This window comes from Pristiophorus japonicus, chromosome 15 (assembly GCF_044704955.1).
Source record: "Pristiophorus japonicus isolate sPriJap1 chromosome 15, sPriJap1.hap1, whole genome shotgun sequence".
Taxonomy (NCBI): Eukaryota; Metazoa; Chordata; class Chondrichthyes; family Pristiophoridae; genus Pristiophorus; species Pristiophorus japonicus.
This window is the reverse complement of record NC_091991.1, coordinates 32,595,324-32,617,196: the sequence shown is the minus strand read 5'-3', so window position 1 is coordinate 32,617,196 and position 21,873 is coordinate 32,595,324. Positions and strand designations below refer to the sequence as shown.

Below are 21,873 nucleotides of genomic sequence, written 5' to 3'. Positions count from 1 at the left end.
TGCATTAGAAGTAAATACGAATGCAGGGGCTAGGTGCTCGATGCAATAGCTCCTGGAATACAATTTCATTCATCTTTCTGCTCCCTTGTTCTATAGTTGTCATAACGAAGCAGAAACAATTAAAAAGTACAGTCCATTATTTGTATTTAGTTTCCTGATTGCATGCCTTACAAAAGGAATCAAAATATTTCTTTATAAGCTACCTCAATAAAAATCAATGGGGTTAAAAAAATAACTAAAAAGTTAACATACTAAATGATTACTTCCTGAAAGTACTCATTAGACAAGACACGCAATGTGCCTTCCAACATAGCTTCCATAACTAAATATAATAACTGACAAAAACAAAATAATTCAAAAATGAAAAACAGAAAATCTTGTTTATAACAACAAATTATTATTAGAACATAAGATATAGGAGCAGGAGTAAGCCATTTGGCTTATCGAGCCTGCTCACCCTTTAATAAGATCATGGTTGATCTGATCATGGACTCAGCTCCACTTCCCTGCCCACTCCCCATAACCCTTTATTCCCATATAGCTCAAAAAATCTGTCGATCTCTGCCTTCAATATATTCAATGACCCAGCCTCCACAGCTCTCTGGGGCAGATAATTCCATAGATTTACAACCACGAGAGAAGAAATTCCTCCTCATCTCAGTTTTAAATGTACGGCCCCTTATTCCGAGACTATGTCCCCTAGTTTTAGTTTCCCCTATGTGGAAATATCCTCCCTGCAACTTGGCGAGCCCCATCATTATCTTATGTTTTGATAAGATCACCTCATTCTTCTGAACTCCAATGAGTATAGGCCCAACCTACTCAACCTATCTTCATAAGTCAATCCCCTCATCTCCGGAATCAACCTATTGAACCTTCTGTTAACAGCCTCCAAATCAATATATCCTTCCTTAAATACAGAGACCAAAACTGCATGCAGTACTCCAGGTGTGGCCTCACCAATACCCGGTACAGTTGTAGCAGGTCTTCTCTGCTTTTATACTCTATCCCCCCTTGCAATAAAGGCCAACATTCCATTTGCCTTCCTGATTACTTGCTGTACCGGTATACTAACTTTTTGTGTTTCATGCACAACAACCCCCAGTTCCCTCTGTACTGCAGCACTTTGCAATTTTTCTCCATTTAAATTATAATTTGCTTTTCTGGTTTTTTTCTGCCAGTGGATAACCTCACATTTTCCCACATTATACTCCATCTGCCAAATATTTTCCCATGCACTTAGCTGTCTATATCCTTTCAGATTTTTTGTGTCCTCCTCATAATTTGCTTTCCCACTAATCTTTGTATCATCAGCAAACTTGTTATAATAAATATACGGTATCCTAGCCAATATTTATCCCTCAATCGACATCACTTAAAAACAGATTATCTGGACATTATCCTGGCCAATATCTATCCCTCATTCAACATAAATAAAAAACAGATTATCTGGTCATTATCGCATTGCTGCTGTTTGGAGCTTGCTGTGTGCAAATTGGCTGCCGTGTTTCCTACATTACAACAGTGTAGACACTTCAGTGTAGACATTGGCTGCAAAGCGCTATATAAATGCAAGTCTTTCTTTTCTTTATCACTTGCACATAAAAGGCCCTCAATTAGCATGTCAGCGGCACTATTGAGTCTGATGGTCATGCATTCAAGCCACATACGCCAGAGACTCAAGCTCATAATCTAGGCCACCATTGCAGTGCTACATTGTCAGAAATCTGCCTTTTGGATGAAACATTAAGCTGAGGTTCTGTGTCTTCTCAAGGATCCTATGGCACTATTTGAAGAAAAGTCAGGGAGATTCCTGTTGTTCTGGTCAATATTTATTCTTCAACCAACATTACTAAGAAGAAACAGTTAATCTGATTAATTATCTCATTGCTGTTTTGGAGACCTTGCTGTGAGCAAATTGGCTGCCGTGCTTCCCTGCACTGACAACTGCGACCACACTTAAAAGTTAATTCATTAGGAGTTAAGCACTTTGAGATGTCCTGTGGATGTGAAAAGCATTCTTTCTAAAACCAATAAATCTCAACACAGTGCATGCTTGAAAGATTCATGATGAGATTAGAAATGAAATCGACAAAATTTCAACAGTCATCATGGGGGAGTTAGTGAATAGAAAACTGTCCCTGCTGGATTAGAACAGTTTGGTGCAGGTTGAACCTCTCTTATCTGAACCCTCAGGATCTGGCCTGTTCTGTATAAGGGATTTTTCCGGAGGGGTGGTCACGTTAAATTGGATGGTACAGGTACTGAGCAAGGGGATATTGGGGCTGGCTGGCTTGGGGCTGGGAGTGTGGCAGAGAGATCATTGGGGGGGGGGGGGGGTGGCAGGTCAGCGACTGTGGGAGTCGGCAGTGAGGAAGGACTTCAATTTGTTCATGTCGGAGTTCTGCACATGCGCCACCCGGTAGCAAGGTATGGTTCTGGATAAGGGAGTTCTGGATAAGGGAGGTTCAACCTGTAGTTAATTTCAAAAAAAGACAATAGAGCAAATACAGGTAACTACACATAAATTAGCTTTATATGAATAATTGACAAAATAATGGAATCCATTAGGATTAAACTGAAATACCTATATGAAAATAACCTAGTAAATGGCAGTCAACATATTTTCAGGAAGGGGAGATCATGCTTGATCAATCCCTTGATCTTTTGAGGTAGCGACATCTCGCGTGCATATTGGAAAATTCTTTGATGCTTCCAAAAAGTCATTGATAAAGTTCCAGCTGTTTAAAATAGTGAGTGAGTGGGGATCCTAGGTAAAACTTGGAGGTGGATAAAAGCTGTCAGAAAGGGAAGGAACAGCAGGTGTTAGTTAAGAGTGTGATGGCTAGCTAGAAGATGAATTTAGTGGCATGTCCCATGAATCAGAGCCAAGATCTGTCCTAGTTCTAATCTACATAAATGAGTTAGATAAAGCAAGCTGATCATATTTGAAGATGCAAAACTTGGGGGAACGGAAGGAGACGTCCAGCCTCATTAACAGTCAAGTAAAGGGATGGGAAACTATAGTTATAAAGAGACTTGAGATACTGGCACTATTTCCATGAGAGCAGAGAAGATCAAGAGGAGTTCAAGAGATTTTTTAAATTATGAAGGGCTTTAATAGAGTGAATAGGGAAAAATTATTTCCTCTGTCCTGGGAGTTAATGAAGAGGGGAGATGAACTTAAAAGTGCCATTAAGAAATAAGGAGAAATTAGGAGAAACATCTTTATGCAGAGGATTTTTGGGAAAATGGAATGCTTTGCACAGGAAGTCGTTAGGCAGAGATGATTGCACCTTTAGAAGGAAAGTTAAATAAATATTTAAAGCAGAGAAAGTTGCAAGGCTATGGGTGAGCACAGGGTTTGCATTTCTCTGGTAAATAACGACAGAGTGGCCTCCTTTTTTCTATGCTGTAATTTTTTGGAACTATAGAAGGCCCAAGATAAAATACTCAAATCGACAAATTGATCCATAGATGAAACGGTACACATAGAAAGAAAAAAGTGGAAAACATGCTTACTCAATTCACAAAATTGATCAGCTAGGGAGACAGGCTAAACGAGATCAGAGAACAAAATTAATAGAATGCAAAATCTGTAAATCAGTCCATGGTAGTCATATTGAATCTGAATAGTGCTCTCGTCAAAGACAACTTGACTACTGCCTTCAATTCTGGTCACAGACACAAAAGAAACAAAAAGCCCTGGGAGTTGCAAGAACCATGAGGCTGATCCAGAGTATCAGAGGACTGAGTTATGAGGTAAGGTTAGAAAAATCCAGACTTTTCAATCTTGAAAGAAGGCAAATGAATGAGGATCTAACTGAACTATATAAAATACTAATTGAAATCAAAGAGTGTTTTAACTTGAAACACAATTTCAAGTTAGTCATACTCCAGGAAGAGAACACATAAAATTGGTAAATAGCAAGTTTAGGGTTGAGCTTATAAAGAATTGCTTCATGCAAGGAGCAATTAATACCTGGAATGGAGGCTAAACTTCTGGAATCACTCAGAAAGCAGTTAGGATGAAGTGCAAGGGAAACTATGTTTCGAGACTCACCGAGGTGATCATCCAATAATGATCATGAGTGAGCCAAAGAACTGGAAGGAGGGTGGGGTGCAGAGGAAGGAGTACATGTATCAATGGATTTTTGGTAGACAAGGGTATAAATGGATATGGCGCCAAGGCAGGTGATGGATACAGATCAGTCATGATTTCACTGAATGGCAAAACAGGCTTGAGGGTCTGAATGTTTCTATGAAACCCCCGGGTGAGGGGAGGAGGAGAAAAACACCAGCATGAACTTGGCTGGTGGTGCGATGGGGTGAGTAGGAAGAGTGCCAGTGTAAATGGAATTTGGGGGGCGGGGTACAAAAGGCTCCATGAACAAGGAATGAAGGGAGAATCTAAGTTATAAAACAATTTAACTTTCAATAAAAATTACATCAACAGATTTGTCACCCGTGTGTAACCAAAACCCTGCAATCTTCCAATGTCCAATCATAGATCCAACAATGAACTACCCCAAACTGTGTTATCTTCATTCAGAAAAAACATCATGGAGTAACATCCATGCCGATGTGTTTATGGATTTTCAAAAATTGTTTGACAAAGTACCACATGATAGACTGTTGCAAACTTAAACCCCATGGATTAAAGGAACAGTGGCAGTGTGGATACATAACTGGCTAGGGGAAATAAGAGATAGTGTTGAACGGTTGTTTTTCAGTTTATAGGGAAGTACACAGTGGTGTTCCACAGGGGTCGGAATTGGGACCACTGTTCTTCGACTTTGATGTACAAGGCATAATTTGAGTAGGTTAGTAACAGACTTCAGGAGGACAGACAGACAGGTGAAATGTGAAGATACATGGCAGATGAAATTAACAAGTGTGAAGTGATACATTTTGGTAGGTAGAATGAGAAGCAATATAAACTAAATGGTACAGTTTGAGGGGTGCAGGACCTGTCCTGGGGATGTATATAAACAAATCTTTGAAGGTGACAGGACAAGTTGAGGCTGCTGTTAAAAAGCATATGGAATCCTTGGCTTTATTAATAGAGACATTGTGTACAAAAGCAAGGAAATTATGCTAACCCTTTATAAAACACTGGTTAGGCCCCAGCTGGAGTAGTGTTCAATTCAGGGCACCACACTTTCGGAAGGATGTCAAGGCCTTGGAGAGGGTGCAGAAGAGATTTACAAGTTACCGGGGAAGGGGACTTCAATTATGTGGAGACTGGAGATGCTGGAGTTGTTTTCCTAAGAGCAGAGAGGCTGTGAGGAGATTTGTTAGAGGTATTCAAAATCATAAAGGGTTTTGAGAGAATAAATATGGAGAAACGGTTTCTAGCAGAAGGGTCAGTAACCAGAAGACACAGATTTAAGGTAATTGGCAAAGAAGTAGAGGCGACACGAGGAAACCTTTTTCAAAAAAAAATCTAATCTGGAATGCACTGCCTGATGGAAGCAGATTCAATAGTAATTTTCAAAAGAGAATTGGATAAATACTTGAAGGGTAAAAAATTGACAGGGCTATGGGGAAAGAGTAGGGGAATGGGACTAGTTGGATAGCTCTACCAAAGAGCCAGCACAAGAACGATGGGCCGAATGGCCTGCCTTCAGTGTTGTACCGTTACAATTCATTGCGGTGTTAAATGTAGCTTCAGAAAAAGGGGAAATGCATTATAATTCCCTTTACAGCCTTCTTGGACAACTGTAATCTGGTTTAGTACAATACATTTACCAGGATAAGTTCAGAACAAAAGTTATTTTACATTATGTCAATGAAAATTACCTTGCGCAATGTTAAAACTGCAGCAGTTTCTGATCTGGTCACTGTGGCAGCAGCTACTCTTCAGGGGAAAAAGGAAGTAGGTAGGAGACTGAGTGAGCAATCTCTCTGGGTGGTTTTAAAGGGATCCTTTGTCTAGACTCATTGGCGACAGGGAAGGAAGAACTCCGATAAGAAACCACACCTGTACTGGGCATGTGCAAACTGTAACAAATTTTGAATGCTATGAAGTCTAATATTAACCTCTTCCACCTAAAGAATGAAGGTGAGTTGTGCACATTATATAACAGTGGAACATTCCTGAACAAAATATTTTCATCATAGAGAGAATACATTTCACCCCTAAAAATTGTCAGATTCAGGGAAATCTTTAAATTGCAAAAGCATTTCACTAAATCAATCATGCACCAAAACTCTCAAAACCCCAAAAGGTTACTTTACGAACAATGAATATAGGAAAGCACTTGCAACTTGTTCCAGGAATTATCAAAAGCATGATAAACCAGGGAATCTGGTGTGAAGCCTGTCCACACTGTATTGCAAAATGTGTCTCGGGCTGCTACATTAAAACCAATGCACTCATAAGCAGGATTTCCCCAAATGAATTGTATAATGCATTGGTTTAAACCTTATTTGAAGCCAAGATTAAGGCATTTTGAACCGTCATGTTATCCTCTCTCTGTGGCAATCCACATAAACTACAGAAATATTTTTAAGCATATCCAATTCTACAATTCTAAAATTCAATGACAGAGAGAATTCCACAGATTCACAACCCTCTGGGAGAAGAAATTCCTTCTCAACTCGGTTTTAAATTGGCTCCCCTGTATTTTGAGGCTGTGCCCCCTAGTTCTAGTCTCCCCGACCAGTGGAAACAACCTCTGTGCCTCTATCTTGTCTATCCCTTTCATTATTTTAAATGTTTCTATAAGATCACCCCTCATCCTTCTGAACTCCAACGAGCAAAGACCCAGTCTACTCAATCTACCATCATAAGGTAACCCTCTCATCTCCGGAATCAGCCTAGTGAATCGTATCTGTACCCCCTCCAAAGCTAGTATATCCTTCCTTAAGTAAGGTGACCAAAACTGCACGTTACTGTTTACGTCCCAGACAATTGTAACAGGAAAACCCCAGAGCCCCATGCAGCATCTTTCATAACCTCAGGATACCCCAAAACACTTCAAAAGTAATTCATTGGCTGGGAAATGTGGTTAATGCTACTTTAAAAGCAAGTGCAGCAGCCAAATTACACACAAAGTCCTATAAACAGCAATGAGATGAATGACCACTGGTAGTGTTGGCCGAGAGATGCATGTTGGGCCAGGACACAATTCTCTGCTCTTCTTCACTACAGTTAGTTAGTCTCAGGACTTCAAGCTAGGCCAAAAGAAAAAGCAGAAAATACTGGAAATGTCAAAATGATGGTTATTTTAACAGATACAAGTGGCATGGTATCATTTACACCCAACAAAACATGGGTTCTCCCTTTAATTACTTATCCAACAGACAGCTTCTGCGCATTAGGTCCGTGCAGCAGAGATTGGTCTTCGGTCGTCTTGGTTAACCCTTGCCACTGGATCAAGACCTAGCTCAGTCACCGGCCACCCCACGTTAAAAGAATCCACGCACAGGCATCTTCCACCCTTCAATAGGTAGTTCGGGACCTAGAATGTCAGGTCCTCATTGAAACACCTGTGAACTCATCCCTTTTTGGTGTGGAAGCAAGTCATCCTCGATACAAGGGACTGCCTAATACTGTACTCAAGTTGTAGAATGGGACTTGAAAACACCTTACGACTCAGGTGAGCAAGTGCCACTGAATTAAGCTGACAGTTACGGCAAGAATAAAGCACCATCATCCCCGCTTCCTGAAAGTTATTCCTGGGAAAAATGGAATGCCCAACATTTTATAATTTATATTAAAATACTTAATATATATATTTCTCATAGGTAGTCCCTCGGAATCGAGGAAGACTTGTTTCCATTCCTGAAGCGAGTTCTTTGGTGGCTGAACAGTCCAATACAAGAGCCACAGACTCGGTCACAGGTGGGACAGACATTCGTCATGGGAAGGGTTGGGAGGAACTGGTTTGCCACACGCTCCTTCCGCTGCCTGCGCTTGATCTCTTCACGCTCTCGGCGTTGAGATTCGAAGAGCTCAACTCCCTCCCGGATGCACTTTCTCCATCTAGGGCGGTCTTCGGCCAGGTACTCCCAGGTGTCAGTGGCGATGTCGCACTTTACCAGGGAGGCTTTGAGGGTGTCCTTGTAACGTTTCCGCTGCCCACCTTTGGCTCGTTTGCTGTGAAGGAGCTCTGCATAAAGCATTTGCTTAGGGAGTCTTGTGTCTGGCAGGCGAACTATGTGGCCTGCCCAGCGAAGCTGATCGAGTGTGGTCAGTGCTTCAATGCTGGGGATGTTAGCCTGGATGAGGATACTAATGTTGGTGTGTCTGTCCTCCCAGGGGATTTGCAGGATTTTGCAGAGATATTGTTGGTGATATATCTCCAGTGACTTGGTGTCTTCTGTACATAATCCATGCCTCTGATCCAAACAGGAGGGCAGGTATTACTACAGCCCTGTAGACCATGAGCTTGGTGGTATATTTGAGGGCCTGGTCTTCGAACACTCTTTTCCTCAGGCGGCCGAAGGCTGCACTGGAAGCGGTGTTGAATCTCCGCATCAATGTCTTCTTTTGTTGACGAGGCTCCCGAGGTATGGGAAATGGTCCACGTTGTCGAGGGCCGCGTGGTGAATCTTGATGACTGGGGGGCATCATATGTATACACACACACACTTTATTATTGCACCAATGCACTTATGAACATCTTGCTCATGCTGCAACCAAGAATTCTATAGCCATCGGGTCTCTACCCAAATGTTATAAAACTCTAAATGCTCTCAAAGCATACCCACATAAGTTTGGAAGGATAAAATATTTAACTGTACTCTTGTTTTCACAGTTCACATGAATAGAGTACAAACATTTCTCATGCAGATCACTATCCTTTACTAAAATCCCAGTGAAATGATTGATTACACGATAAAAAGCATGAAAATCTAAATGCCAGAGTGCATCCATTTGTCAAATAATCATGCCAAAAATTAGCAGGAGCAATCAATTCTCAGCAAGCTTTTCAATAATTCTTACATAAAGAATACGTGCCTGGCCTTGAATGGCAAATTATTACACACCTAGAAGCAATTTCAAAGATTTGTACATACACGTATACGCAAACTCACCCAACACTAAGAATCACTCCTTATTCAGGTTTAGCATTTTTTGTCAATAGGGAGCCATTATGATGGGCCAGAGTTCACTTTGCTGTCATAACAAGGACATCCCTGCCAAATATAACCTGCACTCAATTTTAAATGTACAATGAATTGGAAAATATGTCTAGCATGAGATATTAGATTGATATGTGGCACTGAGACAATTGGTTATTCATTAATTTGGGGGAGGAGCTGCTAATGACCTGATGAACTGCAAGAGTATTCAGCTGATTTGCAATATCAGAAATTGCATATTTAATCCTTGTTTTGTATTAACATTGTTTTCTACTTTTCTACTAGTACAGTACAGCATCAGGCTATTTGTAGCACACACAATGGTGTGTGCATTAAACTAACCAATTTATTTCTAAAATGTTACTTTTCCAGTAAGTTAATCCAGTCAAAATTGAGACTGTACTATACCTGTGTGCCTACAGCATGACATTTTTATCTAATATAAACATTCATAAGGGCAGGATCAACGTTAGCAGGTGGCCACAGCCTCACAGGATACTGCCAAACACCTGCTGTACTTCCACAAACAACCTTCACCACCACTACCCAATCGGTCTATGGGTGCTACGCTTGAATCAAGAATTAAAGACTTGTATTTACATAGCGTCTTTCACGACCTCCCGACGTCGCATGGTGCTTTACAATCAATAAATTACTTCTGAAGTGTAGTCACTGTTGTAAACTAGGAAATGCAGCAGCCAATTTGCATACAGCATGGTCTGACAAATAGCACTGAGATAATGACCAGATAATCTGTTTTTAGTGATGCTGGTTGAGGGATAAATATTTAAAAATCGGGGAAAACTCCACTGCTTTTCTTCGAATAATGCCATGGGATCTTTTACATCCACCGGAGGGGGAAGGTGGGGCCTCAATTTAACATCTGAAAGACTTTAGGGAATTGTACAGTAAGCCAGGCTACAACAACTTGTATTTATATAGCGCCTTTAGCGCAGTAAAACATCCCACGGTGCTTCACAGGAGTGTTATCAAACAAAATTTGACACCGAGCCACCCAAGGAGATATTAGGGTAGATAACCAAAAGCTTGATCAAAGAGATAGGTTTTAAGGAGAATCTTAAAGGAGGAAAAAAGCTATTTAGGGAGTGAAGGCAAAGCTGTCAATTAAAATTGAGGATGTTCAACAGGCCAGGATTGGAGGAGCGCAGATCTCTTGGGAGGATTTTTAGGGCTGGAGGAGATTACAGAGATAGGGAAGGGTTAGGCCATGGAGGGATTTGAAAACAAGGATGAGAATTTTTAAAAATCGAGGTATCGCATAACCAGGTGCCAATGTAGGTCAGCGGGCACAGGGATAATGGAGTGAACGGAACTTAGAGATGGTTAGGACACGGCAGCAGAGTTTTGGATGACTTCAAGTTTATAGAGGATTGAACATGGAAGGCCAGCCAGGATTAGTCAAGTCTAGAGGTTAACAAAGGCATGGATGAGGGTTTCATAGCAGATGCGCTGAGGCAGGAGCAGAGCCAGGTGATATTATGGAGGTGGAAATAGGTGATCTTAGTGATGGCGCAGATATGTGGTTGGAAGCTCATCTCGGGGTCAAGTATGACATCAAAGTTGCGAACAGTCTGGTTCAGCCTCAGATGGTTGCTGGGGAGAGGGATGGAGTATTAGTATTAGGCAGTCTCTCATATCGAGGATGACCTGCGTCCACACCAAAAATAGATGAGTTCATAGGTGTTTCAATAAGGGACCTGACAATCTAGGTCCTGAACTACATACTAAAAGGTGGAAGATGCCTGTGCATGGATGCTTTTAATGTGGGGTGGCCGTTGCACACAAACCGCCACACGGGCTTGACAGAGCTTGGTCTTGATCCAGTGGCAGGGGTTAACCAAGACGACTGGAGACCAAGCTCTGCTACACGGACCTAGTGCGCACGCACGCTCCTACTATCCATAGATTGCAGGAGTAGGTAGCTAGGCAACAGAGTTTGCGGTGGGGACCAAAAACGGCTTTCGTCTTCCCAATGTTTAGCTAAAGGAACTTTCTGCTCATCCAGTACTGGATATTGGCAAGCAGTCTGACAATTTAGAGACAGTGGAGGGGTCAAGAGGTGGTGGTGAGGTAGAGCTGGGTGTCTATATCACCCCACTTTCTACCATGTTCTGAAACCAGTCTATTCTCATGACAGGGATTGGATGAGACTAAAAATACCATCTCTCCAGTGTTCCTTGAATCTTTCACTAAAATGGCAGGAGAAACAGAACACAAGACTGGCAGGGGCAACTTGGATGTATAAGGGACAAGTTAGAGGTGGAGGCATAGGGAGAAGGAGAAATAGAAAAACAATGGAGTAAACAAGAGAGAGAAAATAATTCAATGTTATTAGAATGCCAATTATCTCAATTCCAGGGTTCAACCACTGCCTTGTTATTGTGCCACTTAGGATTACTACATATATCAACACCTAGATGGTATTGTATCATATTTGGGGGAGGGAAAAGAGTACAAAGACTCGATCAACATTTTGGACATACAGGGGTAGCAGTAAACTACCCGTGGCACTGCATTTATATTTCACATTTAAGATAGGAAAACACCCCATGGCGCTTCATAGGAGCATAATCAGACAAAAAAAAACTGACACTAAGCCAAAGAAGGAAAGACGTGCCTTTATATTGCGCCTTTCATGACCACCGGACGTGAAAGTGCTTAACAATGAAGTACTTTCTGAAGCGTAGTCACTGTTGTAATGTAGGAAACACTGCAACCAATTTGCACAAAGCATGATCTCACAAACAGCAATGTGTTAATGACCAGATAATCTGTTTTCTTATGTTGATTGAGGGATAAATATTGGCGGGGACACCAGCGATAACTCCCCTGCTCTTCTTCGAAATAGTGCTGTGGGATCTTTTACGGCCACCTGACACACCAGACGGGGCCTCGGTTTAACATTTCATTTGAAAGATAGTACCTCAGACAGTGCAACACTCCCTCAGTACTGTATTGGAGTGTCAACCTAGATTTGTGTGCTCAAGTCTCTGGAGTGGTACTTGAACCCACAACCTTCTGACTTAGGAGAGGGCGCTACCAACTGAGCCAAAGCTGACACACAGGACGGACTTGGTCAAAGAGATAGGTTTTAAGGAAGATCCTAAAGGAGAGAAGAGAGATGGAGAGACTGAGTGGTTTAGGGAGGGAATTCCAGAGATTAAAACCCAGACGTCTGAAAGAATTGCTGCCAATGGTGGGGCAAAGGGAGGAGGGGAGCACAAGAAACCAGGATTGGAGTTCTTGGAGGAGGCTAGGGGAGGGTTTAAACACGATTGTAAAATCGAGGCATTTGTGGACCAGGAGCCAATGTAAATCAACAAGGACTGGGGTGATGGGTGACCAAAACTTGGCATGGGTTAGTATACAGGCAGAGTTTTGGATGAGTGCAAGTTTATGGAGATGGAAGATGGGAGGCCGGCCAGGAAACCATTGGAATACTATAGTCTGGAGTTGACAATTGCATGGATAAGGGTTTTAGCAGCAGATGGGCTGAGGCTGGGGTGGAGACATGTGATCTTATGGAGGTGGAAATAGGCAGGCTTTGTGATGGAGAGGATAAGGGATCAGCTCAGCACAGGGTCAAATAGAATGCCAAGGTTGCAAACAGTCTCGTTCAGCCAGAGACGGTAACCAAGGGGATGGAATCGGTGGCTCGAGAACAGGTTTGTGGCAGGGGCCAAAGACAAGCAACCTGACAACGCAGAAGCAATGGAGGGGTCAATAGCATTGGTGGTGAGGTAGAGCTGGGTGTTGCCAGCTTACATGTGGAACTGGACATCACGGGCCAGAAGTTGCTGTCAAAATAACGGTAAGGCTAATGGCGCTCACTGTATTTATGGGTAAATAGTACAGCAATTTCAGGCGAGGAACAGATGCTTGGTTAAATGTGAATATCCAAAAGTTGCCCTTAGCTTCGCGAAAACGGAATCTCGCCTTTAGCGCCCCCACTCCCCCCGTTTTAAAAAAAAAATAAAGGATCTTGCTGAATTTGTCCATTAAGCTCGCCACAGGAAGTTAAGTCTTGCAATCACAAAAGTAAGCCCTTTAATGATGGGATAAATGATAATGATTGCCAATCAACCTCTCTGGACCAAAAATTAATTACAAGTGTGGTGTCTCATTCCTTCATGTTTTGAACTTTTCGGGGAGATTTTAAAACTGTTCTTGCTTTTCCTTGTGTCTCTTTTTTTTCTCTCTCTCTCTAATCTTTCTTTCCTTCTTTTTGTACCTAAATTGACATTGAATTTGTACCATTTAAGTCACCTGCCTTCTCAGTGCTCCTTGTGCTTATTTCCCAATCTCATTGGTTCAGGAGATACCATATTGGTTACCATGTTCACTCAAGTCCCATATGTGATGTTTCACTCACTGCGCCATCATCAGTTGGCACTTTCAGCAACTTTTCAGGCAAAATATTTTTGAGCCGAAGGGCGCTGGGGAAAGTCTAGCTCATGGCAGTCGCTGTCAGATACTCTGCTACAACAAATTCTGGCCCATGTCTTCGGACAATGATACCGAAGAGCAGCATGTAGATGAGAAATAGGTGGGAGCCCTATAGGTCTTTGTACATAAACAAACAAGATGGCAACCGAGCTGAGACATTTCAGAAACTTACTTCACATAGCTAAGTCGTGACCAGAGCCTGCAACTACATAACAGCGGACAGTAAAATTGAACCTGAAATGTTGACATAACAATTTAACGGTATATATTGATAGAGAAAAAAAAATTGTGACAAGATAGATTTATAGGCAGGAATAGTGCACCCTACACAAAAGTTGTAATATACACAAAAATCTGGGAAGTTTTTCTGACATATTTGCAAAATGTAATTAATGAACATTGAGATTCCCTCTGCATATGGTCATCAAACATTCATTCCTCAGCAAAAAGAGCCGTAAAAAGGCTATTTCTGCACACAAGTACAACAGCGTAGGCAATGTCAGAACTGATATCGGTATATTATGGGGAAAAATCTGGCTGGTAAAATTTCTACACAATATAGTCCAAAATGCAGACAGAATGAACACTAATAATTTGAGCAGCCGAAAAATGTAGTACCCAAATTATGAGTTACCTTATGTTCACCCACAAAGAACATGGCTCAAATTATGGTTTCACTCACCTAGTTTTTAATAATATAAACTGAAATGCTACCTGTAGAAATGCTAAAGGAAAGTTGAGAGCGGTCAGTCATTTGCCCTTGAAATTTATGATTCTCACTTGAAATTAAGACAAAAAGATGTAGAGGTACATTGGGAATGTCATAATAGAATTCACTGATGGTGCAAAAGGAACCATTGTTTTCAGCCCCTTAAGGTACCATATTTGGAGAATTGTAAAGGAAGTTTGGACTACATCAGGCCTGCTATAGAGTGTAGTTTTACATTGCAATTTTTAAAATTTTTATGAAATACATGAATAATTGGTGCATCAATCTACATATTGCGATATTCAAATTACACATTTTAATCTAATTATTCCGAACTATGTATGCAAAATCAAATATAGTTGGGCCTTAAGCTATTTTTGTTATAATTATGGTTACAAATCACACTGCGCAAGGATCAGAACTGGATCATAATCAGGTGATAAACTGGCAGTGCAACACACCTACTATGTACCGTCCAGAAGGCAGAGAATTTTTTTTCTGAACAGATTAAACGATTAAATGGTCTAGCGCACTACAACCATCACACTGGAAACGCTAATCCTTTTGTTGCAACACTTACCGTTAAGAACTCCTTCCTCTGTTCCTCCTGAACCCCTCATCCTTATATAGGTAAGTCCCAATATGAGGAAAAACAGACATGCAGCAGTCAAAAGAAACATGGATAGGTAGTGTGCACTGAATCCACCGGTTGCCGAACCCCCCTCCCTTTTAAACTGCTGCAGCAATTCCTCCTCAGGCTCTGTAGGGCTTTTACGATTATAAGTACTGTAAATGTGGTTAATGCCCGTGTGGTTTGAGTGATTGGCATTGACCAGAAGGGAGGACGAGGGGCCACTTCTACTGGTGATAACGTTGCTATTGTGAATGGATGGACTCATCGCGCCGACGTGATTGTTGTTTCTGAGACTACTGTTATAAAGACTCTCCCTCTCTACTGCCAGTACTCCTGGCCCAATCTTTTTGGAAGAGGGATTACGGAACCGCAATAACATGGTGGGCTCTTCTGTGGCGTCTTTCTCCCTCTGATCCTCCTCCTCCTCTTCCAGCTGGTCTCTCCTGGTGTCTAGACAGCAAGGACCGCCGGCGACGTCGTGGATCCGCCTGGCGCCGCCTCTCCTCGCCGCGCCGCTCTCCTCCGCCATCGCCGCTGGGTTGTTGCTGTTCATGGTGCCCGGCATCGCCAGCAACTTCTTGGCCTGACTCCGCCTGGAGTTCGGCCGGCGGCCCCGCTCCTCTCGCTCATCCTCGGAGTCGGAGTAGTTACCGTCCCGAACGTAGGCGAGCCTGCCGCCGCCGCTGTTGTTGTTGTTGCTGTGCGGCTCGGGTCCCGGAGGCTGCTCCTCTTCCTCTGGCGCCTGCTGGATGCCGCCGCTCGAACTGGGCCTCCACCAGGGGGTGGAGTTGCTTTTGCCGGCCGGAGCCCCCGCGCCTCCGTTGCCACTGTTGTTGTTGCTGTTCACCATTCTCGGAGGCGCGCTCCTCCCTTTGCTGTGGCTAGGCCGCGGGCGCGGGCAGCAGTCGGCCGCAGCTTTCTCCGTCCGGCTCGCCCGCTTGCCGGCCTCGCTCCTGCCGTTGGGCTCGGCGTCCGACTCGTCCGAGCTGAAGCCCAGCAGCTTGCTCGGCGGCGCAGGGGGAGGAGTGGCGGTGGCCGCCCCGCCGAGGCCCGGACCCGGGCCTGCCCCTGTCCCGATCCCGCCGCCGCTCCTGGTTTTGGGCCGCGCGCCCCGCTCCTCACGAAGTTTCTTCAGCCGCTTCAGGTAGACGGGGCGCGTGCTCTCGGTCACGGGGCCCGGAACCAAACCGAATTTTTTCAATTCTGAAAACAATTCCGCGTCCGTTAACGGCGCCGCCATCTTACCGCGCGAGGCGTGAGCCTGCCGGAACTGACGTCACCCGGCCGGCCTGCCGGCCAGCGCGCTCCCGCGCCCCTCCCCCCCCGGGCAGACACAGCTCCCAAACCTCTGGCCAGAGGAGTCATTAAAAGGGAAATGCCACCAACCCCTCCCCGACCTCTGCAACCCAGTTTATACCACTTGCCAGATTCACCAACTCTTCTACGTGTACATATACAACTTTTCATCGTGTTCCCCCATCTAATTCTCATTATTAGTTTCATGAATCATTTTTAAAAATCAAACTAAAGCATTTATATAGCGTCTTTCTCGACCACCGGACATCCCAACGCACTTTACAGCCAATGAAATACTTTTTGAAGTGTAGTTACTGCTGTAATGTAGGAAACGCGGCAGCCAATTTGCGCACAGCAAGCTCCAACAAACAGCAATGTGTTAGAAAATAGGTGCAGGAGTAGGCCATTCAGCCCTTCGAGCCTGCACCACCATTCAATATGACCATAGCTGATCATGCAACTTCAGTACCCCATTCCTGCTTTCTCTCCATACCCCTTGATCCCTTTAGCCATAAGGGCCACATCTAACTCCCTTTTGAATATATCTAAAGAACTGGCCTCAACAACCTTCTGTGGTAGAGAATTCCACAGGTTCACAATTCTCTGAGTGAAGAAGTTTCTCCTCATCTTGGTCCTAAATGGCTTACCCCTTATCCTTAGACTGTGACCCCTGATTCAGGAAATGGCCAGATAATCTGTTTTAATGATGTTGATTGAAGGATAAATATTGGCCAGGATACCCGGGATAACTCCCCTGCTCTTCTTCAAAATATTGCCATAGGATCTTTTATGTCCACCTGAGAGAGCAGACAGGACTTTGGTTTGACGTCTCATCCGAAAGACAGCACTTCTGACAGTGCAGCGCTCCCTTAGTACTGCACTGGAGTCTCAGGCTAGATTTTTGTGAAGACTCTCGAATGGGACTTGCACCCAACAACCTTCTGATTCAGAGGCGAAGGTGCTACCCACTAAACCACTGGCTGACACACTAATGCAATATCTCTTCCAACTACTCTTAATAAACTGTCTTATGATTGTGGGCTTTCCAACGACGTTAGTGCATTATAACTGCAACATCAGTTATATTCTAAATATAACCTATATTTCTTGCACTACAAGTGACTACACTTCAAAAAGTACTTCATTGGCTGTAAAGTGCTTTGGGACGTCCGGTGGTCATGAAAGGCGCTATATAAATCCAAGTTTTTTCTATCTTTAAACACAAAGTCAGGGCCAAATTTGGCTCCAACGCCAAGCAGAGTGAGACTAGTGGGAGGGAACATTCAGTTGAGCGAAAATATAAAAAGTCAAAGAATAAGGAGAAGGCAATAGAGCAGAGTAGCACTGGGGGAAATGAAAACCAGAGCATGCCAGGAAGGGACAGAATGTAGAAACATAACGGTGAATCAGAAAGTGGGGTCAAAGCAGGGAAAAATGTTAAAAAAACAAAATTAAAAGCTCTTTATTTGAATGCATGTAGCAAAATAGATGAGTTGGCGGCACAAATAAATACAAATAGGTATGATCTGATAGCCATTACAGAGACATGGTTGCAAGGTCACCTGGACTGGGAACTAAATATTCAGGGGTATTTGACAATTCAGAAGGGCACACAGAAAGGAAAAGGAGGTGGGGTAGCACTATTAATAAAGGATGAGATCAGTGCGTTAGTGAGAAATGATATTGGCTCAGAAGATCAAGACGTTGAATTAGTTTGGGTGGAGATAAGGAAAAATGGGAAAAAGTCGCTGGTGGGTATAATCTATAGGCCCCTTAACAGTAGCTACACTGTTGGACGGAGTATAAGTCAAGAAATAATGGAGGCTTATAAAAAAGTAACGGCAATAAGTATGCGATTTTAGCCTTCATATTGATTGGACAAAGCAAATTGGCCAGGGTAGCCTTGAGGAAGAGTTCATAGAGTGCATCTGGGATAGTTTCCTTGAACAGTACGTTGCGGAACTAACCGGGGAGCAGGCTATCTTAGATCTGGTACTATATAATGAGACAGGATTAATAAATGATCTCCTCGTAAAGGATCCTCTAGGAATGAGTGACCATAACATGGTTGAATTTCAAATTCAGTTGAAGGGTGAGATAGTTGGATTGCAAACCAGTGTCCTAAGCTTAAGTAAAGGTATGCAGAGTTGTCTAAAGTAAACTGGGATAATAGATTAGAGTATGGGACAGTTGATGAGCGGTGGCAGACATTTAAGGAGATATTTCATAACTCACAACAAAAATATTTCCCAATGAGATGGAAAGACTGTAAGAGAAAAGATAACCATCCGAGGTGAACTAAGGGATGGTATCAAATTGAAAACAAGGGCATACAATATGGCCAAGATAGTGGGAGGCCAGAGGATTGGGAAACTTTTAAAAGCCAGCAAAGAATGACTAAAAAAATGATAAACAGAGGGAAGATAGATTATGAAAGTAAACGAGCACGATATATAAAAACAGGTAGTAAGAGTTTCTACAGGTACATGAAAAGGAAAAGAGTGGCTAAAGTAAATGTTGGTCCCCTAGAGTATGAGACTGGGGAATTAATAATGGAGAACAGGGAAATGGCAGAGACATTGAACAAATATTTTGTACCGGTCTTCACAGTAGAAGACACTAAAAACATCCTAATAGTGGATAATCAAGGGGCTATAGGGAGGGTAGAACTTAATACAATCACTATCACTAAAGAAGTAGTACTCGGTAAAATAATGGGCCTAAAGGCGGACAAGTCCCCTGGACCTGATGGCTTACATACTAGGGTCTTAAAAGAATTGGCTGCGGAGATAGTGGTTGCATTGGTTGTAATCTACCAAAATTCCCTGGATTCTGGGGCGGTCCCAGCGGATTGAAAAATGGCAACTGTAACGCCGCTATTTAAAAAAGGATGCAGACAGAAAGCAGGAAACTATACACCAGTTAGCCTAACATCTGTCATTGAGAAAATGCTGGAGTCCATTATTAAGGAAGCAGTAGCATTACATTTGGAAAATCATAATTCAATTAAGCAGAGTCAGCATGGTTTTATGAAAGGAAAATCTCCTTCTCTTACAGTCTTTCCTTCTCATTGGGATATATTCTTGTTGCGAGTTATGAAATATCTCCTTAAATGTCTTCCACTGCTCATCAACCGTCCCATACTTTAATCTATTTTTGCAGTCCACTTTAGCTAACTCTGCCTTCATACCTTTGTAGTCTCCTTTATTTAAGCTTAGGGCATCATCATCATAGGCAGTCCCTCGAAATCAAGGTCCAACACCGCCTCCAGCGCCTCAGCGCAGCCTTCTGTCGCCTGAGGAAGAGAGTGTTCGAGGAGTAGGCCCTCAAATCTGGCCCCAAGCTTATGCTCTACAGGGCTGTAGTGATACCCCCACCCTCCTGTATGGCTCAGAGACGTGGATTACATACAGCAGACACCTCAAATCGCTGGAGAAATATCACCAAAGATGTCTCCACAAGATCCTGCAAATGTCCTGGGAGGATAGCAGCACCAACATCAGTGTTCTCGATCAAGCTAACATCCCCAGCATCGAAGCACTGACCACACTCGACCAGCTCCATTGGGCGGGCCATATTGTCCTCATGCCCGACACAAGACTCCCAAAGCAAGCACTCCATTTGGAACTCCTACATGGCAAGTGAGCCCCAGGTGGGCAGAGGAAACATTTCAAGGACACCCTCAAGTGCAACATCCCCACCGACACCTGTGAATCCCTGACCAAAGACCACCCTAAGTGGAGGAAGAGCATCCGGGAGGGCACTGAGCACCTTGAGTCTCATCGCTGAGAGCATGCAGAAAACAAGCGCAGGCAGCGGAAGAAGCGTGCGGCAAACCAGACCCTCCACCCACCCTTCCCTTCAATGACTGTCTGTCCCACATGTGACAGAGACTGTAATTCTCGTATTGGACTGTACAGTCACCTGAGAACTCATTTTTAGAGTGAAAGCAAGCCTTTCTAAGCTTAAATAAAGGAGACTACAAAGGTATGAAGGCAGAGTTGGCTAAAGTCGACTGGGAAAATAGATTAAAGTATGGGACGGTTGATGAGCAGTGGCAGACATTTAAGGAAATATTTCATAACTCGCAACAAAAATATATCCCAATGAGAAGGAAAGACTGTAAGAGAAGGGATAACCATCCATGGCTAACTAAGGAAATAAGGGAAAACAAGGGCATACAATGCGGCCAAGATAGTGGGAGGCCAGGAGATTGGGAAACTTTTAAAAGCCAGCAAAGAACGACTAAAAAAAATGAAAAGAGAGGTAAGATAGATTATGAAAGTAAACTAGCACGAAATATAAAAACAGGTAGTAAGAGTTTCTACAGGTACATAAAAAGGAAAAGATTGGCTAAAGTAAATGTTGGGATCCTAAAGATGTGACTGGGGAATTAATAATGGAGAACAGGGAAATGGCAGAGACGTTGAACAAATATTTTGTATCGATCTTCACAGCAGAAGACACTAAAAACATCCCAATAATGGATAATCAAGGGGCTATCGGGAGGAAGGAACTTAATACAATCACTATCACTAAAGAAGTCGTATTCAATAAAATAATGGGACTAAAGGCAGACAAGTCCCCTGGACCTGATGCCTTACATCCTAGGGTCTTAAAAGAATTGGCTGCGGAGATAGTGGATACATTACTTGTGACCTACCAAAATTCCCTGGATTCTGGGAAGGTCCCAGTGGATTGGAAAACCGCAAATGTAACGACCCTATTTAAAAAATGAGGCAGACAAAAAGCAGGAAACTATAGACCAGTTAGCCTAATATCTGTCGTTGGGAAAATGCTGGAGTCCATTATTAAGGCAGCAGTAGCAGGACATTTGGAAAATAATAATTCAATCAAGCAGAGTCAGCATGGTTTTATGAAAGGGAAATCATGTTTGACAAATTTTTTTTGGGGATGTAACGAGCAGTGTGGATAAGGGGGAACCAGTAGATGTAGCGCATTTGGATTTCCAGAAGGCATTCAGTAAGGTGCCACATAAAAGATTACTGCACAAGATAAAGTCATGCGGTTGGAGGTACTATATTAGCATGGATAGAAGATTGGCTAATTAACAGAAAACAGAGAGTTGGGTAAATGGGTCATTTTCCAGTTGGCAAACAGTGACTAGTGGGGTACTCCAGGATCAGTGCTGGTTCTTCAACTATTTACAATCTATATTAATGAACTAGATGAAGGGACCGAGTGTTAAGTAGTCAAATTTACTGATGATACAAAGCTGGGTGGAAGTAAGCTATTAGGAGAAACAATGCATCTGCAAAGGGATATAGATAAACTAAGTGAGTGGACAATAAGGTGGCAGATGAGTATGGGCCCAACCTACTCAACCTATCTTCATAAGTCAACCCCCTCATCTCCGGAATCAACCTAGTGAACTTTCTCTGAACACACTCCAATGCAAGTATATCCTTCCTTAAATACGGAGACCAAAACTGTACGCAGAACTCCAGGTGTGGCCTCATCAATACCCTGTACAGTTGTAGCAGGACTTCTCTACTTTTATACTCTATCCCCCTTGCAATAAAGGCCAACATTCCATTTGCCTTCCTGATTATATGCTGTATCTGCATACTCACTTTTTGTGTTTCATGCACATGGACTCCCAGAACCTTCTGAACTGCAGCGCTTTGCAATTTTTCTCCATTTAAATTATAAT

General features: G+C 42.9%; 1 protein-coding gene across 1 annotated transcript in view; it reads right to left on the bottom strand.

Moving 5' to 3' along the window:
• Window positions 1-16,172, bottom strand: part of lemd3 (LEM domain containing 3) — a 77,838-nt gene extending 61,666 nt beyond the window's left edge. Inside the window, exon 1 of the mRNA XM_070900291.1 lies at window positions 14,850-16,172. Within this exon, the coding sequence (XP_070756392.1) occupies window positions 14,850-16,143 (1,294 nt within the window). The 5' untranslated portion in view covers window positions 16,144-16,172. The remainder of the gene's footprint in view (window positions 1-14,849) is intronic.
• Window positions 16,173-21,873: the final 5,701 nt, after the last annotated feature.